This window comes from Hemicordylus capensis, chromosome 7 (assembly GCF_027244095.1).
Source record: "Hemicordylus capensis ecotype Gifberg chromosome 7, rHemCap1.1.pri, whole genome shotgun sequence".
NCBI lineage: Eukaryota > Metazoa > Chordata > Lepidosauria > Squamata > Cordylidae > Hemicordylus > Hemicordylus capensis.
Genome location: NC_069663.1, coordinates 30,095,553 through 30,115,019, shown reverse-complemented (window position 1 = coordinate 30,115,019; position 19,467 = coordinate 30,095,553). Strand labels below are relative to the sequence as shown.

At 63.1% G+C, this 19,467-nt stretch overlaps 1 protein-coding gene across 1 annotated transcript; it reads left to right on the top strand.

Annotated features, from left to right (window-relative positions):
• The first annotated feature begins 96 nt into the window (after positions 1-96).
• Positions 97-18,987, top strand: STK40 (serine/threonine kinase 40). The gene is made up of 11 exons (XM_053267745.1): positions 97-252; positions 6,572-6,685; positions 7,208-7,293; positions 8,077-8,220; positions 8,782-9,009; positions 9,559-9,611; positions 13,570-13,685; positions 14,149-14,293; positions 14,443-14,562; positions 15,056-15,140; positions 16,068-18,987. The coding sequence occupies exons 1-11, from the start codon at positions 249-251 to the stop codon at positions 16,287-16,289; spliced, it is 1,317 nt and encodes a 438-aa protein (XP_053123720.1). The 5' UTR covers positions 97-248; the 3' UTR covers positions 16,290-18,987.
• Positions 18,988-19,467: the final 480 nt, after the last annotated feature.

Genomic DNA, 19,467 nt, shown 5'->3' with positions numbered 1-19,467 from the left:
CCCGCCCTCTGCGCCTCAGGTGGCTTCCCCTAGCCAATCAGAGGCGGCGCCATCTTCGAGGCCGAGGCACAGGCGGAAGAGCCTCTCAAAGCCGGAAGTGGCGACAGGGGCCGGGTTGGTCAAGCCGGGAGGAGGCGGGGGCTGGCGGCAGTGACGCGAAGCTGCGTCACGTCCGCCGCCAGGCGGGAACCGAGCACCCGAGAGGGCTGGGACGGTGGCCGGCGGGGCCGGGCCCGGAGGCGGCGGCGATGGGTGAGCAGAGGAGGAGGAGGAGGGGGCGCGCCCGCCAGCCGGGAGGGAGGGAGGGAGGGAGGGAGGGAGGGGCCCCGAGGGGCGGGGGAACGCAACCCCCCCGCGGCGGCGGGGCTGCAGGTGCCCGAGGCGGGCCCTGGGCGGATCAGCCCCCCCGCGCCCAGCCGCTGGGTCCGCCGGGGATCGGGGCAGGCAGGGAGGGCGGCCGGCCCGGAGGAGTCGCCCCCCCGCCGCCGCCGCCGCCGCCTATGGGGGCGTCCGCGCAAAGGGCTCCTCGGCGCTCGTCAGGCCTGGCCCGCCCCGGGGCTTGCGGGGTCCGCGCCGCCGCCCCGCCCTGCCCTGCCGCCCCCGGCCGGGAGGGGTCGGCTGCCCGGGCCCAGTCGCTTGGCCGGCCGGCCGGCCTTCCTGCCGGGGCTGGGCTGGGCCCTGCGGGGCGCCCGGCAGCCCCCACCCCAACCCCAAGCCCTCCTGCCGGGGCTCTGCAAAGGCGGCGGCGGCGGCGGCGGCTGCTAAGAGGGCGAGAAGCGGCGGGGGAGCAGCTTCCCTGCCTCGCCTGCGGGACCGCGCTTCACTCCGGCGGGCGCCCGCACGGCGGAGTCCTGCTGCAGCTGCTGCACCTCCCGGGGTGGGCTTGTGGCAAGCGGAGCCCCAGCGGCTTCCCCGCCCGCCGCGGCCCGGTGTGCAGGCTCTGCCGGGAGAGACCGAGCTCCATGCGGGAGGCCTTGCGGGGGAGGGCCGCCCCCCCGCCGCCCCCCCCCCCGCTGCTCCCTCCCTCCCAGCCGCCTCTGGGGCGCCCCAGATCAAGGGAGAGCAGCGGCCTCCGTCCGGCTCGGGCAGCCCCCTGGGCGCCGTGGCCTCCTCGCCTTGTGGGGAAGCCCGGGAAGCGCTGCCTGGGGGCCCTGCAGCCCCCCTCGAGCTGGGCCCCCTCAGCAGCCCAGGAGTGTTGGGCGGGTGGGGCGCCCCATGCAGCGGCCTTGCCCTCCGAGGTGGGTGCCGGTGGTTCGAGGGACGTCGCAGCCCCGGCAGGATTTGGTGCTTTGGGAACTGAACGAGGCTTTCCGGCTCCCGGGGTCGCTGGGCAGTTGTCTGAGCAGAGTTGCCTTTAGCGGGGATCCCCAGGATCCCCAAGCAAAAGCCGTGGCAGCTGGGGATTCTGGGAGTCGTAGTCCACAACCTCTGGGGATCCCTAGTGGAGGGGCGGTTGTCTTCGGTGGGCATGGCGGGCTGGGATCCTGGCGAGTCTCCGGCTTCCCCTTCTGCACACTTGTGCGCCCGAACCCTGCCTGGACTGTGGCCAAAGCTGCTGCTGCTGCTGCTTCACAGGGTCCTGCCTGCGTCCCTGGGATAAGCGGGGCCCAGAGGAGCCGGATCTGTGGCCCACGTTCTCCCCTGGGAAATGCCGAGCTTCTCCGGTGCTGTGTTTTGTATGGACCCGAAGGGGGGATGCCCCCACTTCTGACTGGGGGCAGACGTAAGCAGGGGGGTGATCTTCAGAGCCTGCCCAGTGTGTGGCGCAGCTGCTGGTTGCCTGTCCCAGCTGTAGCCTTGTGGGGGGGGGGGGGCTGTGGGATTTATGCAGGATGGTGGCTGAGAGGAGGTTGGCGTTCTGCTCCCCGGGGGCTTTGCCCCTCCCCATCCTCTTGCCCTCTCCCTGGGATTTGCAGTGGTTGCTTTGCCAGTGGAGAAATGCTTTGTTGCGATTCAGGTGGGACACTTGGGGAGGGAAGCATTGGCTGGTGCGTATTGTGCAAGTTTCTGGCATGAACTTACTGAGCAGTCGGCTGGAGCTGCGGGTTGGGAAATCAAGGAGCTTCTGTCCTCCTTGTTGCCAGTGGCTAACTCTGCTTCTGTGGCCATGTGTGCGAAGGGGAGGTGGGCCGGCCCCTGTAAATGCAGCCAGTGCTGTGCTTGGGGCAGGGGAGGGGAGACGCAGAATCCAGCCCAGTTCTCCTCTGCAGGGCCCTGCTGGTATTCTGAGAACTCTAGCACGTGTGATTATAACATTCTTAGCATGCTCTCTGGGGGAAATCCAGTAGAAGTCGAGAAAAACAGAGGCCCCAGCCCAGTCTGTCTGCTCCAACAGGCAGTAAATCCAAAGACAGCCCTGCTCCCCGAAGCCGGGGGGCTTCCACTGCATTGTGGTCTCTTGGCAATGAAAGTGTCGTGCCGGGAGCATTGAGTCACACGCGGATGCCAAGCAAGGGGGGAGGGGGGAGTTCTCCTTCCCAGTCCTGAGAGAGCCCTGCTGGATCCGGCCCCCCAAGGAGGCCCATCTAGCCCGGCGCCTCGTTTCACACAGGGGCCCACCAGATGCCTCTGGGAAGCAGCCCACAGGCAAGAGGTGGTGATGGCCTTGGCCCAGGGTCACTCCGGGAGCCGCCTGAGTCAGTGGCACCCGTACCTGCAGCCTTTGGAAGCTGCCGTTCCTCTGGGAAAGCCCGGAACGGCCGTGCGGGATTCCCAGGAGGGGCACCAGTTGGGGCCAGGCTTGCTTGCCTCCAGACCATTTGCTGGTCGCACAATTGGCAGTGCCGCTGCTCAGGTCCTTTGCCTGATGGAGGGCCTCCCTAAAAAGTTGGGGTGGTGTCATCACACAGAGAACTCGGCAGAAACTCTGGGCCAGTTTCTGCTGCTCGCGAAGCTGGGCGTCCTTGCTGTGCCTTCCCTTCCGCCTCTCCTCTGGCCAGCATGACACCTGGTCTGTGTGCAGATCTCCCCCTTGGAGTCCCATCTCTTTGGGGTCTTGCACTTTCTTTTAACTGAGTTTCACGTGTCCCGGGTGCAAGTAGAGCCCAGAGGCCGGCCGCTCCGCTCTCCTGAATGAGTCCTGCAGCCGGGAATGTGCACCATCTCTTGGTGTTTCAAAAGCTGTCCGGTGCAAGGATCACCAGGACAAGCTGCACTTCTGATTGGGGAAGCTCTGACTTCAGTGTGGTGAGAATTCAGCCTGAGACTTGTGGGGAAATGCGGCTGGCTCTGAATGTGGCCGTGAACCCGGGAGGGGGCTCTTCTGCTGAGCCTGGGAACAGTCGCCAGATGCAGTCCAGGAGCAGCGTCTGAGAACAAGACCTTCCTCTCCTTGCCGGCCCCGCGGGGCAAAGTGTCCTTCCGACTCCTGCCTTCTGCCTAGAGGCTGGGAGATGGCAGAGGGCCCTGGATTGCTGGGGTGGGGCTGGCTCGCCCTCCTCGAGGCCGGCCCTGGCCTCGCCTGCCTGCCTGCCCGCCCGCCCCCACTGGGTCAGAGAGGTGAACCCTCCTTGCGCCCGCCTCTGAGCTCAGCTGGCCGCGCCCGCATTGCTTGCCTGCCCCCCCGCCAGTCTCCCACCCCCCCCCGGTGCTGCAGTCTCCTTCAAGGTAAGTCCTGGGGGCCAGTGGCAGCCCCCGTCACTCCGGGGGGATTGTGCAGGGGGCCCATGTGCCAAGCTTCAGCGGGAGCAGAGCACTCTGCGCGGCCGTCCTGGCTCCCTGTGGAGGCCACCTTTCCCACCGTGCCGTGCTGCGCCTTGTCCAGCACCGGGGAGCCCTCTTGCGCCCCTGCCCTGTGGTGGGAGGCATGCCCCGCGTGCTGGGACGTGCCCGGCCCTTCTCAGTGGCTTCCTCCGTCTCTCGGCCGGGCCCCCCAGCACAGTGCCTTGCGGAGGTCGGCAGAGTGGGAAATGGCTCTCCCGCTGAAGGTGCCCCCGTGGCCCCTGCTTGGGAGATAGTGGCGATGGCTGGCCTGCTGGGGAAACGGGCTTCTTCCTTGGAGCGACATCCAGGGCAGGCGCATTAGTTTGGGGACAAGGTGGACAGCCAGGGCACGTCTGTGTGGTGAATGGGGGCTGACCGTCAGCCTGGTTTGCGGCTTGCGATCTGGAGGTCGTGTCTGGAGAGCCGCTCTGGGTCTGGAAGCAGCCAGCCTTCCCGCCTGGCCTTGAGCAAGCGCTGGTCAGAGTCCGTGCGGGTTTGGCCACGCAGGGGCAGGGAGCAGCCGGGGCCTCTTTGCGGGAGGCTGCAGTGGGTGCTACCGCCGGGGCGCCCGGGAGAGGCGGCTGGCCCCTTTGCTCCGGCTCAGGTGTGGTGGCTGCTCTGCCGTAACCCTGACCCTTTCGGCCGTGCAGAGCAGGTGGGGGCCTCCCTCTGGAGCGGCGTCCGGCTCCCGCGGGCCGCTTCCCTGCCCCCCAAATACCCCCAGGCGGCAGCACCTCCGCTTGGCAAGCGCCTTGGCATGGCAGGTCTTCACCTTGCGAAACGCAGCCGGGGGTGGCGGGTCCTCTGCAGCGCCAGACGGCCGTGGCAGGTCCTGCTAGGGGGGCTTCACCCCGCATGGTTGCCCCAGGCGTGGAAGCCTTGAGACGCAGCACTTTCTGTGGCCGGGGGGGTGGCTGCTGCCCCGTGTCTAGCAGGGTCTCTCTTGGAATCGCAGCTTGGTGGGCGGTGGGCCGGGAGTCTTGGGGCTGTGCAGGCATCTTCCTTGCAGCCTGTGTGAGGCTTGGTTGGGGCCCTTTCAGCACCCCCCCACACACACACCCCTCTGCGTGTGCCGCTGGTTGGTCGTCTCGGCACAGGCGGTGCCAGAAAGGCTCTGGCCTGGGGAGAAGGGCCGGGGTGCGGGACAAACCGCAGGCTGGGGCCCCCCGGGAGCTCGTGGCGGGTGGCGGGGGTCAAGGTGCTCTGGGCAGCCTGCAGGTGGCCACGAGGGGCGGGGGGGTGCTGCTGGTCTCTGGCTCTCCTCCTCGGCACAGCCCTGCAGGATCAGGCCCAAGGAGGAAGCCCATCTAGCCCCGCCTCCTGTTTCCCACAGGGGCCCACCTGATGCCTCCGGGGAGCCCACCGGCAAGAGGGGAGGGCAGGCCCCTCTCTCTCCTGCTGCTGCTCCCCCCTGCCCCTGGTCCTCGGAGGCCTCCTGCAGCCTCTCGCCCTCCTCGCATCGCCTCGGCCACCTGCCCAGGCTCAGCCCACGCTTGGAGCCTCACGGAGCCCCCCCCCCCCCCGCTTGGCTTCCGCACACAGCACTCCTGGGAGACTCCGTTGGCCCCTCGCCAGGCCGCCTCCTGGCGCTGCTCCATGCTGGGTGACGCAGGAGTCTCCGGGCAGGAGTGACTCATCAGCCCTGCCTGCCTGCCTGCCCGGTGGTGGCAGCAGCCTGGGAACTCCTCTGGTGTTGCTCTGGGTCGCGCTACGCCCGGATTCTTCCCTCTGGGCGGGGGGGGGGGGCGTCATCTGTGCCCCTGGCCTGGGTGGGCTGGCCGTCGCCCTCAGGCCATTCCTCCCCCCCACCGGCCCCTTCCCAGTTTTCTCCCAGAATCGCTCTTCGGGGGTGAGAGGAGGCCGGGAAGTGGGCCGCTTGCAGGGCCGCCAGCAGAGCTCCGCTTGTCCTCCAGAGACGTTGGGTGTTGCCCCGGCGGGTGCAGGCTGCTGGGGAGGGCAGGAGGGGCTGGCTGAGCCGCTGGCCCTCAGCATCCCATTCTGTTCTTCCAGCGACGGAGGCGCTTTTCCTGGGATTCTGCATATCTGCCGCTCCGAGTGGCTTTAGTAAAACAACTCCAGCAGTTGCCATAGAAAACTGCGTGGCTCCCTGTCCCCAAAGGGCTCGCGGTCTACAAAGAAGTGGGAGGGAGGCCCCGTTCCTCTCCCCGCTGCTCGAGGCCCGAGAACTGCCCCCTGAGGAGGCGCCTCCGCTCACGGCGCAGGGGCCCTCCTTGGACGAGCACTCGGCCCGCAGGCTTCGCTCGCGCAGGGCTGGGCAGCCTTGGCCCTCCCTCCAGCTGTTGTTGAACTACAGCTCCCATCATCCCCAGCTGGAGGGCCAAGGTGTCCCCCTGCCCGCCCGCGCTAGAGAAGCCTCTTGCCCCAGAGGCTGCCCCAGCATTGGAGCAAGCGGGGGCTGGGGGCGGCTGAGTCCGCCCTGCAAAGAGGCCTCTTGAGAGGCCCAGCAGCTTGAGGAGAGCCCCTGCCCAAAAGTGGCCCTGGAAGCCAGCTGCCCCCCGCAGAGGGTGTTGGGCAAGGGGGCCATGGAGAAGCCAGGGCGTGGGCGGGGCCAGCAGCAGCAGCAGCAGCAGGCTGGCTTTCTCCCTTGGACTTGCAGTCACGGGCAACGTCTTGGGCTGCAGCAGGTTCTGTGCAGAACCAAAGGTGCCCCCCCCCCGAGCCCCCAGGCTCTGCCCTGGGAGCCGTGCTGCGTCCCCGGAGCTCTGCTGGGCCCGGCTGCCTTTGCAGGGTAGCTCCGCGGCAGCCCTTGAGGCAGGGGAGGTGTGGAGGGGCCCCCACAAAGCCTGGGTGGGACAGACGGGGGCTCCCTTGGGTCCTCCCTGAGAGTGTTGGGTGTCTCTCCCTCCAGAACTCAGGATGAAGCGGCGAGCCTCCGACAGAGGCGGCGGGGAGACATCTGCCAAGGCGCTCTGTGCAGGGATTTCCAGCACCAACGCCAAGCGGGCCGGGCCCTTCGTTCTCGGTGAGTGCGGGGTGGGGTCCTCTCCCTCGCAGCATTGCACAGGAGAATGCGGGGGGGGGGGGGGACAGCTGTTGGTGACCCTGCAGCTTGCTTGCACTGCACCAGGACACCCTCGCATGGCTTCTTCCACCCTTGAGGTGGAGACGGGCCCTGAAGCCAGTGAAGGCTCCTTCCAGGCTCCCAGAAGGTCTTGCCTGCACGTCTAGAGGATGGTTTTGCTGTGGGGAACTTTCACGGAGGAAAGCAGAGCTCCCTGGAGACCCAGCCAGCGCCCAGCCTGGCTGGGTGGTGGTGCTCTGTCCTCCGTTGGTCGCCGTGGACATTCTGGGTGGCTGCCCGGGCTGAGCCCTCCCATGTTTCCTTCTGCTGTGGCATCGGCATGGTCTCCAAGGGGAACTGCATGATGGCTGGGGTTGGGGGCCCGCAGCAGGAGGCAGCGCTTCAGTCACGCTCCAGGCTGGGTGGTGGTTTGAGAAGGTGCAGAGTGAGGGACTCCTTGGCGCTGCTCTCCTGTGTCCCCAGGGCCTCGCTTGGGGAACTCCCCAGTGCCGAGCATCGTCCAGTGTCTGGCAAGGAAGGATGGCACAGACGACTTCTACCAGCTCAAGGTGAGCCGGATGTGGAGGTGCTGCTGCAGCCTGTGGCCGGGTCTGCCCGCGTGATGGCGCGGCTGCGTTGGCGTGCTTGGGCCGCAGCAGGAAGTGTGATGCGCGGCTGCAGCTGGAGAAGGGAATGCGGCTCTGGAGGTGGAGCGGGAGGAGGCCCTACGACCCCACTGTTGCTCCTGGCACCGGGGACACGGGCAGAGCCTGGGGGGTGGAGCAGAGCGGCCGTGCCTTCTCTAGGCTCACTCGAGCACCCGGAGCGGACTTCCCCAGTTCCCCCGGGGGTCCAGCAGATGAGGGTCTTTCCCAGCCCTTCTGCTTGAGATTCAATCCACCACCCGCAAATGTGGCTCCATTAGAACCCTCAGGCTAACGATAATATAAAATTGCAAAGCGTCAGCTTGAAATTATGCGCTTATGCAATAATTTTGCAGCAAGCCTGCGCCCCCGCAACCCCCCCCCCCCGGACCTGCTTTGGCAGGCGTGAGTGAGGAACAAGGGGGCTTTTGCTAACCCTAAAGAGCAATGCCAGCCTCTCCATCTGTCCTCCTCGGAAGGAAGTCTTAACAGGAGAGGGCAGGGGCCAGGGCCCGCCCCCTGCCGGTCTCCCCCTGCTTGCATCTGGCAAGCCGAGAGCCCCCTTCCGTTTGTCCAGGGTCCAGCTTGAGCAAGGGTTAGGCGTTCCCGGCCTCACTGCCCTGTCCGCCCCGGTGTGGGGCCTGAGGTTTGGGCTTGCGGCTCCCTGGAAGGGGCTCAGTTCTCCGTCTCTCCTCTCCACTCCCAAAGATCCTCACCTTGGAGGACAGGAGCGACAAAGGTGCGGAAACCCAAGAGGAGCGCCAGGGGAAGATGCTGCTGCACACCGAGTACTCCCTCCTCTCTCTCCTGCACAGCCAGGATGGGGTGGTCCACCATCATGGCCTTTTCCAGGTACTGGCGGGGGCAGCTGCCGGCCTGAGCCCTGCGCGGGTTCCCAGGCCCATCGGGGCCCTCCTTCTCTTGAGCCCGGAGGCCTGTCTTCCTGCATTCCTCGGAAGCCCCCGCAGGCCTTCCTCCCTTGTCACTGCTCGCGGGGGGGGGGGGCCTCCCAGGCTTCCGAATGGCTGCTCTGGGCCCGTTTGACAGCAGCTGGCCTAAAGCAGTTCAGGTCGGCAAAATGTGTGGACCCCTGTGCGGGGGGGGGGGGGCGGGAAGAGCCCCCGCGCTCCTGCGGCTGCCAGCAGGAAGGCTTTCTCTCCTGCCTCTCCCCGGCTGCCATCCCCGTGGCCTCGGCTGAGTGCGCGAGGTGGCCAGTCTTGCCCCAGCCGCTGAGCGGAGGAGGCTCCGTCCGTCTCTGCTCCACCCGCACCACACGGGGGTCTGGCGCTGAGGCCTGCAGGAGGGTCGTGGCCCGGCCTGGGAGGCTGGCCGCCGCGTCAGCAGCCGGGTGGAGGAAGGCAGCCTTCCTAGCAAGCCAACGGCTGCCCCTCTTTTCTCCTCGGGGCTTTGCAGGACCGAGCGTGTGAGTTTGTTGAAGACTTGGAATCCAGCCGGATGGTCCGGAAGATGAAGAAGCGCATCTGTCTGGTGCTGGACTGCCTCTGCGCCCACGACTTCAGCGACAAGGCAGCCGACCTCATCAACCTCCAGCACTACGTCATCAAGGAGAAGCGCCTCAGCGAGCGCGAGACAGTGGTCGTCTTCTACGACGTGGTGCGGGTCGTGGAAGCCCTCCACAAGGTGCTCTTTCTGCACCCCGGTCGGGGGGGGGGGGGCGGCCCACAAGGCAGATCTGGGCAGGCGGCAGCTGCAGGTCTGGGGCGGGTGTGTGTGTCGCAGTTCTATGCAAGTCGTAATGTGGAGATCGGAAAGAGCCAGAACAACTCCGTATTGAGGGCGTTGGGGGAACTGTTAGAAGAAATGGCATGTCATCTTAGCACAGTTGGACTAATGCTTGAAAAAGTGTTACGGCACTCGAATATTCTCTAGAGGAGCTTTAAACGGCACATTTCAGGCACTTGTTGAAAGCAAAGTTATTGAAGCCGGTGTAGCTGCTGGGTTGGGCGTGCCCTGGGAGCCCGCCTCTGGGGTGGCTGCCCTGCCAGGCCCCTGAAGGTCACCAGCTGCGGTGTGGGGTGGGCTGGAAAGAGCTTCCTGCCGCTTTCCATTTTCAGCAGCTTGGTGGGGCGGGGCAGAGTGGAGCTGAATCCTGGGCTTGATCCCTCTGTTCTGCCTCTGCTGAGAGAATCCCGTTGCTCTCCTAGTAGAAATCCTCCTTTGTCTTTCCAGAAGAACATTGTGCACCGAGACTTGAAGCTGGGGAACATGGTGCTGAACAAAAGGTGAGCTGCTCCTCTTCTGGGCTGTCTCCCCCCTCGGCCATCTCTGCAGCTGATGGGCGGGCGGGCGGGCGGGCCGGGGTCACGCCGCAGAAGGCAGAAGTCTGCCTGTCTCTGATCCTAAGCGGTGTCTGCCTTTCAGTCTGTCCTCACATATGTCAGAGAACAGCCTGTTCAAATATGTTGCTACTCTGAGGGCAGCTGAGAGAGGTCCTGAGGCCTGTCATCACGGGGGGCGGGAGGTTGTCTGGTGTCTTGTCTTGTGGGCGGCGGCAGCAGAGAGTCCTGGCGGAGGTTGGGGGGGGGGGATGGCGTTGGTCTCCCATCAGCCTAGACATGTGTTGCCAGCCCGTGATCTGCTGTGGGGGACTGCACAGCCGTCCCGCTTGTGAGGCTGCGCTGGGGTGACTTTGGAGCAGTCCTGAAGGAGGCTTTGCCACCCAGGTTCCTCACGAGAGCCCCATGCAAGCCGGCGGCAGCTGCCCCACCTCCCCTCCGTGGGTGTTCAGGTGGGTCAGGGCAGCTTCAGTCAGGATTGCTGCTGACACGATGGTCCTCCAAGTGCACCTTAAAGGGCGCCTTTAATATCTGTGGTCCTGGAGTCTGCCGTTTGCTTGCTTTTTCACATCAAGCCTCGATTCTGGCAGGAGCTTGGACCAGCCCCTGAGCAAACGGCTGAACAGGCATTTATTTAGACATGGAAAGAGTCCTAGAGTATTCGGAGGAGGGCCCGGCAACCTTTTCAGTCCAAAGAGCCAAACCACGTCAACATTCAGAACAAGTGATCAACCCAGAACACCCATATGGCTGACTGAAAATAGATCTAATTTAGTATACTTGTGGACCGCCCCAAATTCACATCTCTGGGTGGTTTACAACAAACATAAAACAAATCTAGAACAGCTTAAAACCACAATGCTGTTTTTTAAAAGAAACTTGGGTGAATAAGTCTTTTAGAAGCTGTCGGAGATGGGGAGGCTCTTCCTTCAGCAGGGAGCGCCTTCCAAAGCCTCAGGGTAGCAACAGAAGCTCCACCCTGAGAGGCCACCAGACCAGCCGGTGGCAACTGCAAACGGACCTCTCCAGATGAGCTCAGTGGGTGGTGGGGCTCATGACGCAGAAGGTGTTCTCTCAACTCCCCCGGGCCTACGCTTCTTAGGCCTTTATAGGTTATACCCAAATATTTTTTTAAAATTTCTTTATTTCTTTATTTCTTAAAGTTATATACCGTTTTTCATTAAAGCAATCCTAAGGCGGGAAATATGAAACGTAATATTATTGATGATTGACATGATAATGGAAGAGAAGCATTTTAGCAGGTGTTTCTTCATGTAATCCTTGTCGGTGAAAGGCTTCCCCTTGCAAAGGACGCGGTCCGGGCCTGCGAAACTTGCAGAGGTTCAGCTCCCGCCTGGTTTTGGCCGTCCTGCCAGCCGACGGTTTCGTCCAAGGTTCATTTTTTCGCTGCAACTTCTCACAGGCTTTTTTGCGTGTGTCACCCTTGGGACATCTTGTAGCAAATGCCTGCTTTGTTAAGAGATGCTATTCTAAATTAGATTTTTATTTTTATTTTTTTGCTTGAGGACAGTCTTCCATTACTGATGAGAGAGTGTGGAGATACTGGCCTATCCCCAAGTGCATGCATAAGTCCATCTGCTCCCATTGGAAATTTCGGTAGCCGTCGTCTTTCACTTCGCCATTTTTCCTGTTGGAGTCAGAGAATTCATCATCACATAAGAACAGCCCTCCTGGATCAAGCCCAAGCCCTATGTAGTCCAGCCTCCTGTTTCACGCAGTAGCCCACAGGCAAGAGCGGAGGGCTTGCGAATGATGATGGTGGAAAGAGTTCTCAGCCAGTCATATAAAAAGAGAATATACATCTGGGCAGTAGTGTATATTTAGTTCCAGTAAAAAGCCGTTTTTTCCAGCTTTTCAAAATAATGCTGGTGCTGTCGTGGCCACATCGTGCTTTCAGAATGGCTGTTACTTTAGCCATGGTCATAACATGCCAAACTCCTCTGGACTATCTTCCATGGAAGACGGTCCTGAGTTCTTCCAGCATTTTATTACCAACAGACATGCCCACCGCTAACAGAGTTTGCCAGGACTGTGTTTCCTGACTGAACTGTCTCTCACATTCAGTTAGAGAGCCTGTGGATTTTTAGCAATGGTGTCACCTGTAATTGCCCTTTATTTGACCCCAAAGTTTCTGAAACTGCTTGCAGGCCCCCTGAATATGTGTAAAACCTGCTGGAGATGCAGCTTATTAATATGGACCATTGTTTTGAGGTCGTTCTCCTCAAGGAATAGATGCAGCTGTCGGATCAGCCTAAGCTGGTAGAAAGCACTCCTGGCCATAGCCTCCACCTGATATACCAGCATGAGGCCTGGGTCCAAAAGTACTCCCAAGCTGAGTACCTGTTCCTTCCGAGGAAGTGTAACCTCATCCAGGACAGGAAGATCTAACTAATCCTTCAAATTCGGAGCCCCTACAAATGAGCACTTCCTTCTTGCTTGGATTCAGTTTCAGTTTGTTACCCCTCTTCCAGCCCATTACTGCCTGTAGGCAGGCATTTAGGGAATGCATGTCATTTCCTGAATATGATAAGGAGAAATAGATTTGGGTGTCGTCAGCATACTGAAACACCCTGCAACTAATCTCCTGATGACCTCATCCAAAGGTTTATTAAAAAGCATTGGTGACAGAATAGAGCCCTGAGGGACTCCGTATAACAGCTCCTGTTTTGAGGGGCAGCTGTCGCCAAGCTCCACCATCTGCAGCTTGATAGGAGCGAAACCACTGCAAAGCAGTGCCCCCTATCCTCAGCTCCCTCAGGCGATCCAGAAGGATACCATGGTCGATGGTATCGAGCGCTGCCGAGAGAACCAGCAGAGTCTGTTTCCCTCTGTCGATTCCCCGGTGAAAGTAAGCCATCAGGCTGACCCTGGCTGTCTCAGCTCCATAGCCAGCTCTAAAGCCAGCTTGAAATGAGTCGAGATAATCAGTTTCCTCCTAAACTGCCTGGAGCTGCTCAGCCACCACCCACTCAATCAATTATAGCCTATAAAGCTATGAATAGCTTCAGCCCAGGGTATTTAAGAGAACGTCGTCTTCATTATGAGTTGCCCCGCCATTGGGATAATCCAGGGAGGTCTGTCTGCAGTTCCCAGCAGTTCATCTGGTGGCTGCTTAGGGACAGGCCTTCTCCATCGCCGCCCCAAAACTTTGGAATGCCTTCTCTGCCGAAATAAGAGCCTCTCCATATGACAGCTTTCAAAAAGGCCCTCTGGACACACTTGTTCATCCAGACTTTTAATTAAGTTTGTAGAATCTCTTCATTGTGTTAATTCTGGTTTTAATCTACATTACATTATTATAAACCACCCAGAGGTTTATTGTAAGCTGCCCAGAGAGGTGAGTTTGGGGCAGTGCATGAAGAGACGCCCAGAACTGCCGCTGCTGCTGCTGCCCTGAGCCCGTCGACAGGAGTGGCGGCCCTCTGGGGACACGCAGCATTGCCTTTCGCAGGCGGGGCATTGGGGAATTGTTAGTCCTTTTCTAAGAGGCGGGGGTGGGTGGGTGGGGGTGTGTTTGTGGACTGACTCTGCAACCGGGGCGTTTAGAGGCCTTGGCATCGCTCATGCAGGGTGAGTGAGTACTTAATCTGTTTACTGGCAAAGAATCTCTTGGGGTTTCCGTCAAGGTTGTAAATGAGCAAAGTTACGTTTCTTAGTTGGAACACATCAAGGACGCCACCACCACCACCACCGCCACACTTCCGATGCTCCAGTAGCAAAGGTGCCCACTGACTTGGGGGGAATGTCCGGCCAGCTGGAAGCCCACTCAGTTTCGTTCCCCCTGAGCCTGGTTGCTGTGGAGCCTCCAAGCTGCCTTCAGCCTCTGGGTCACTCGTGCTCTCCGCGCTGCAAACCCTGCTCATGCCTGCCTGGTTCTCCCCAGGACCCACCGGATCACAATCACAAACTTCTGCCTGGGGAAGCACCTGGTGAGTGAGGAGGACCTCCTGAAGGACCAGCGTGGGAGTCCTGCCTACATCAGCCCTGATGTCCTCAGTGGTAGGCACAGCCGCCCTTCCTGGGGCTCGGGGCTCCTTCTCCGTTTGGCTGAGGGCCCTGCTGCTCCGGACCCTTTTTGTGAAGACAGTGCCTGCTCACACCTGAGCGGTGGGCCCGGGGCCTTCTCAAGCCACATGGCATCTCTTGGCAATCCAGCCCCCCGGTTGTCTCGACAGCAGTCTTGGGCGCCTTGCCAAGGGAAGGGCCTCCCTGCTTCCGCTCTGTGCTCCTTGGGCCCAGCCCCAGTTGCCTCTCCCTTTGCCCTCCTTGGCGGCCAGCTCCCTCGGTTGCCTCCTCGCCCTGCCCTGCCCGCCCCCCGTGGGTGCCTCTTGGCCCAAAGAGCGCTGCTCTGCTTCAGGGGAGGCTCCTTCCCTGCGGCCATGAACTGGGCCCACGAGCTGTTTTGCTGGCTGCCCCTTGATGGCCCGGCTGACTCGCTGACCTGCTCCTCCCCCCCCCACAGGCCGGCCGTATCGGGGGAAGCCGAGTGACATGTGGGCGCTGGGGGTGGTCCTCTTCACCATGCTGTACGGCCAGTTCCCCTTCTACGACAGCATCCCTCAGGAGCTCTTCCGCAAGATCAAGGCTGCAGAGTACACCATCCCTGAGTGAGTGAGTGAGTGAGCCAGCCGCCCTGGGGCCGGCACGGGGCCCACCTCTGGGGCCCCTGGGAAGATTTTGACCCCTCAGGCAGCGGGGGGGGGAGTGGGGGGCAGGAGCTTCCCCGCTCCGCTTGACTCCTGCTCTTCTCCAGCAGAGATGGACGGGTGTCGGAGAACACGGTGTGCCTGATCCGGAAGCTGCTGGTCTTGGACCCCCAGCAGCGCCTGACGGCCTCCGAAGTGCTCGACTCGCTCAGCTCCATCATCGCCTCGTGGTGAGTCGGGGAGGACTCCTTGGCCACGCAGGGAAGAGCAGGGCAGGCCCTGGGCGCAGTCGCCTGCTGGGCAGCGGGGTCTGGTCCGGTGCCAGGCGGAGGCCGTGGGGCTGGGAGGGCTCTCTCCAGCGGGAGAGGGCTGGGGGCTCTGCCCTGGCTGGCTCCCAAAGCACAGTCCACAGTCCCTCCTGAGAAAGACGCCTGGGGCTCCTGCTCCCCTCTCTGCGAGGGGCCCCTGCCCTGGCTTAGGCCAGCGCTGAGCGGAAGAGCTGGGAGCTTCTCATCCCCAGAGGGTGGCCGTTCAGCCCCGCTGCGCAAGAGCCCACTGGGAGTAGCTTCAGGAAGGGCTGGCAACGCGCCCTGCCCCATCCAAAGGCTCCGCGGGTGCTGAATGAGTGCCCCACCCGCCCCACTGATGCTCAGCATGGCCTCTGCTCCGGTGGGGCTGGACTTGGCCTGCCCTGAGACTCAGGCCTGCCTTTCTGCCCCACAGGCAGTCCATGTCTTCCCTGAGCGGGCCCTTGCAGGTGGTGCCCGATATCGACGACCAAGTGGCAAATCCGGAAACTGTGCACGAGGTGAGGCCAGCTGGCAAGCCCCCCCCCCCAGGGAGGGAGGGGGGTAGCCCTGTAGCCTGCCTGGATGGGGGGCCCCCTGTGCCCCTGTGGGTCTCTCTGTTGCTGCTGCTGCTTCTGTGTGGCTTGTCTTCTGCTCGTCCGGGGGGGTGGGGGGGCCCCGCTGCTTTCGGCTGGGTGGTGGGGATTGCAGCCTCTCGCTCGCTCGTGGGGTGGGGGGAAGAGACGCCCCCGGCACGCTGCCCGTGGAGGGTGCGGCTTGTGTCGGCCTGTGACCCCTGCCCAGCCCTCAGCTAAGGGGGTGGGCCAGCGGCAGGAGCCAAGGGCAGGCGTCTGCCTTTCCACCCCAGCCGGTGCGGTGCTGATGTGCCGCCGCTCTGCAAAGCCGGCTCTCCGCAGCCAGCCGAAGCTTCAGCAGACCGTCCGCCTCCCTGGGCACCAGCCTGGAGTTCCCCTCCACGGGGCAGTGAGGCTCCCCCTCCTGCCAGCCGCTCGCTGCCGCCGCCGCCGCCTCCCCCCTAGGAGGACCGCCCGCCCGCGCTGCTCTGTCCTGCCTTGCTCCCTCCCAGCATCCCTCCGCCCCTGGGGGCCCCTCTCTCAGGAGCTGCTGCTTCTGCGTAAGAGGCGAGCTGGGGAGGCTGGGTGTTCCAGCTCCGCGGAAGCCCAGAGCAGCGAGACGGCCTTTCCTCTCCTCCTGGGGGTGCTTTCCGGGGCAGAGACCCCTCCATCGTCTTCTCAGAGCTGACTGCCTCGCTTTAAGGCTGCTGGGCTGCTGGAGCCAGATCCGGGGGGGGGGGACCACCACTCCCCCTTCTGGCCCTGGCTGGTGGCATGCGCTCGTTGGGGGGCACTGGAGGGTGAGGAGCCGGGGGGGTGGGGGGGCGCTGCTGGGTCCGCCCTGCTCCCTGACCGGGTCCGCCCTTTCCACAGGCCAAGGTGACGGAAGAGCTGTGCTCCCAGTACGAGTTTGAGAACTACATGAGGCAGCAGCTGCTGCTGGCGGAAGAGAAGAGCAGCCTCCACGAGGCCAAGAGCTTCCTCCACAAGCGGCAGTTTGGCAGCGTGCCCCCCGTGCGCCGCCTGGGCCAGGACGCCCAGCCCATGAGCCCCCTGGACGCAGCCCTCCTGGCCCAGCGCTACCTGCGGAAGTAGCCGGCCCGGCCACGGCCCGGAAGCCCCGGCCACGGGGCCGTCTCCTCCTGCCCTCAAGAGTGCAGAGGGAAGGCCCCCCCGAGTGGCCGGTCCTCACTGCAAGCCGAGACAGTGACTCGAGTTCCAGTCATGGCTCTGAAATCTACCTCTGTCTTTTTCTTCTGACCACACTGTCCTCTGGACTCAAAGGAGGAGCGTTTGGCAAGCGTGGCCTCAGCCGGCCACTGCAAAGACCAGGAGGGCTGCACTTGGCGCCGTACGGTTTGAATAAGCTTCAGGGGTGTGAGTGTGAGTGTGAGTGTGTGTGTGTGTCCCCCACGTCATCAAAGTGACTGTTTCGCAAGCCGCCTCCTGGCCGTGCATGTCCTCTTCTCTCTTGGGATTCCTGGGAGTTCTGATTTTGGTTTTGGTTTTTAAATCAGTCGCTTCTTGCATCAGTTCTGGGGCTGCCCCCTTGCCCCAGTGGTACGGCTGAAGGGATAAAGCTGTGATAATGTGAAAGGGGGTCTTTCCCCCAGGCTGCCCTCCCGGGCCTGAACGGCCTCCTGGTCTGGCCACTGTTCTCCCTCCCTGGCGCTTGGGCGTTGGTGGCGGCAGCGGCAGCGGCTTGCCCCGAGAACAGGTCAGTTTCTGAGCCTCTCTCTTTGGACTGGATGCCGCTCTTGCCAGACAAGCTGTTCTCGGGCAGCCCTCCCTGGGATGGGAAGATGCCCCAGCCTTGCCCTCGGGGGGCCTGGCTCTCCCTGGCACGGGGACTCCTTCTTTCGGCCCTGCAAGGAGACGTGGCCTCCAGGAAGCAGAACTGGCCCGAGGCAAGCAGGGCCCTTCTCGGCCAGGAGTGGGCCAGTGTGGGGGAGCCCTCCAAGCTGAAGGGGGGCCGTCTGCTTAGGTGGAAGAGAAGGGCTGGCACCGAGCGCTCTTCTGCCAGCGTGAATTCCACAAACGTAGGGATGCCTGCCTGGACGTGTGTCTGTCTGTCTGAGAGCGTGTGGATTCTCCTCCGTTAAGGGCCTCGCTGGCAGGATGCCGTCTGCAGCCCCCCCCCCGTCATTGAGGTGGGAGGGCAGGAGACTGTGCCGTGGCCCTTTGGGCCTCTTCTCTGTGCTCTGCTGAGAAATGCCCGGGGAGGGGGCTGGAGTGGCCCTGCCGGCGATGGTGGAGGATCGGGGCTCGGGGCCGCCCTCCGCGCATCTTGGCCGAGCAGGCAGATGCTCCTGCTTGCGAAGCATCACTGGGCGCTTTGGAAATCCAGCCTAGCAGGAGCTGGGCGAATGCACACTCAAAGCCTGGCTCTGCTCTGGCCGGGAGGCGCGGTGTTGGAAACAGCCAGCGTGGCCTTTGGGGCCCAGGGGGTCAGGCCCTCCTCCTGCACGGCGACCCTCATCCTTGGCCTTTTCTCTCAGGGCGCAACCCCTGCTCCATTGGAGCCCGGGGGGGGGGGGGGGGGCCTGCTTCCCTGTCTCCTTCAGGAGGTGCGCCAAGCGAGGTCTGAGCTCTGGGGCAGCTTCCGGCAAAGGGGGTGCTGGCCCAGTGCTCGTCCCGAGGACCCCTGGGTGGCACCAGCCCACGAGTGGGGGGGGGGTCCGTGCATGCGCGGATTCTGCATGGGGCTGCAGAGAGAAGCGGAGGGCCTGCTCGCCTCTCCCCTCCCTGGAAGCACCCCCTGGCTTGGTCAGCGGAAGCAGGCGCAGGGCCAGCAGGCCTCGGTCAAGGCGCTCAGGCCCGGCTGTCCCTTAGCTGGGGCTCCCAGCCAGGGTTCCTCCAGCTGTGGCTGGACTACAACTCCCAGCATCCCCAGTCTGTGATGTATTGTGCTTGGGGATGCTGGGAGTTGTAGTCCAGCCACAGCTGGGGGATCCTGGCTGCCCCTGCTGAACTGCCGCCTCCTTGATCCTACCCCAGGTTGTGGGGCTCCACGTGCCCCCTCATGCTGCTGTCAGGCCTGGGGCAGGAAGCGCTGCAGTGGGGTGGCAGAAGCAGGAGCTGTGCCCACGGCCCGTTGTGGCTGCCACTGGCCTTGAAGGGGCTTCTCGGGAGGTAGGCAGCCGCCCTTGGTCGGTCTTGGTCAGTGCTGTTGACACTGCCTTCCCAGCCCCTCCGTGGCGATGCTGGCCGGGAGTGAGGCTGGGCCCCTCTGCCTGCCCAGCAGGCACCCCCCCGGTCTCCGTCCAGGCCCCGATGCCCACCCCAAGGCCTGCTCAGCTGCAGCATGGAGGCTGCCTTGGCTGCCCTTGGGCGGTGCTCCTGTGGGGCTGTCCAGGGAGGCGTGGCAGGAGGGGGGGGGCGTGTTCCTCCCTTGCTTCCTGCCCCGGCCAGAGAGTGCAGCCCCCAGGCCTCCCCCCCCCGCATTTAACTCTTTCCTCCCAATGTAGCGGGACGTGCGTCTGTCTTGGTCCTCGTCCCACCTCAATAGAAATAGCAATACTTCAAGGACTGTGTCGAGCGGGGTGTTTGGCTCATCTTTGACGCTGCAGTTTTTAAAGCAGACTGGAGAGAGAGGGGAAGGGAAGGAAATCTGGGTGAGGAGGACTCTGTGAGCTGCTGGGACTTCTCTTGGTGGACACAGGCTGGCCAACACACCGGAGGCGACGATCTTATTGTAAAAAATTGCAAAGAGAATTTGTATAGAGACCTATTTTTGTATTACATCCAACTATTCCTGCATGTCAGCAATAAAATTTCATAATGTAGACCGAGATCAATCTCTCTGTGTGTGGGTGCCACGGGGTGTGTCGCACTGGAGCATGCCAAAGGGGCAGGGTTTCACCTGTGGAGGGTGGATCTAGCAGGGAGGGCTGACCCTTGGAAGCCAGAGGGGTGCATGAGCACAGCAGGCCAGAGTGGGCCGTCCGCGGCGGCGGCGGCTGCTGCTGCTCTGCCCCACAGCCTGCGACGCTGCAGCCACCGGCCTGGAAGGGGTCGGGGCTTCTTGGTGCACAGCCCTGCGTGGGTATCCCCTTGAAGGGGACGGGGGAGAGGGGTTAGCAAGCGCGGTGCTGCAGCCGAGGGAAATGGCCTTCGCTGTTGAGCGCCTTTGGCGTCTCTGCGTCTCCAGCAGCAGCAGCAGCAAGAAGTGTGCAACCAGGCCTCGTGCCACTGGAGGGGGGGGGGCTGCTTTGTGGGGGGGGGGGACCCTGTGCCCAGCTGCTCCGGGCAGGAAGGCCGAAGGCCGGCGGGT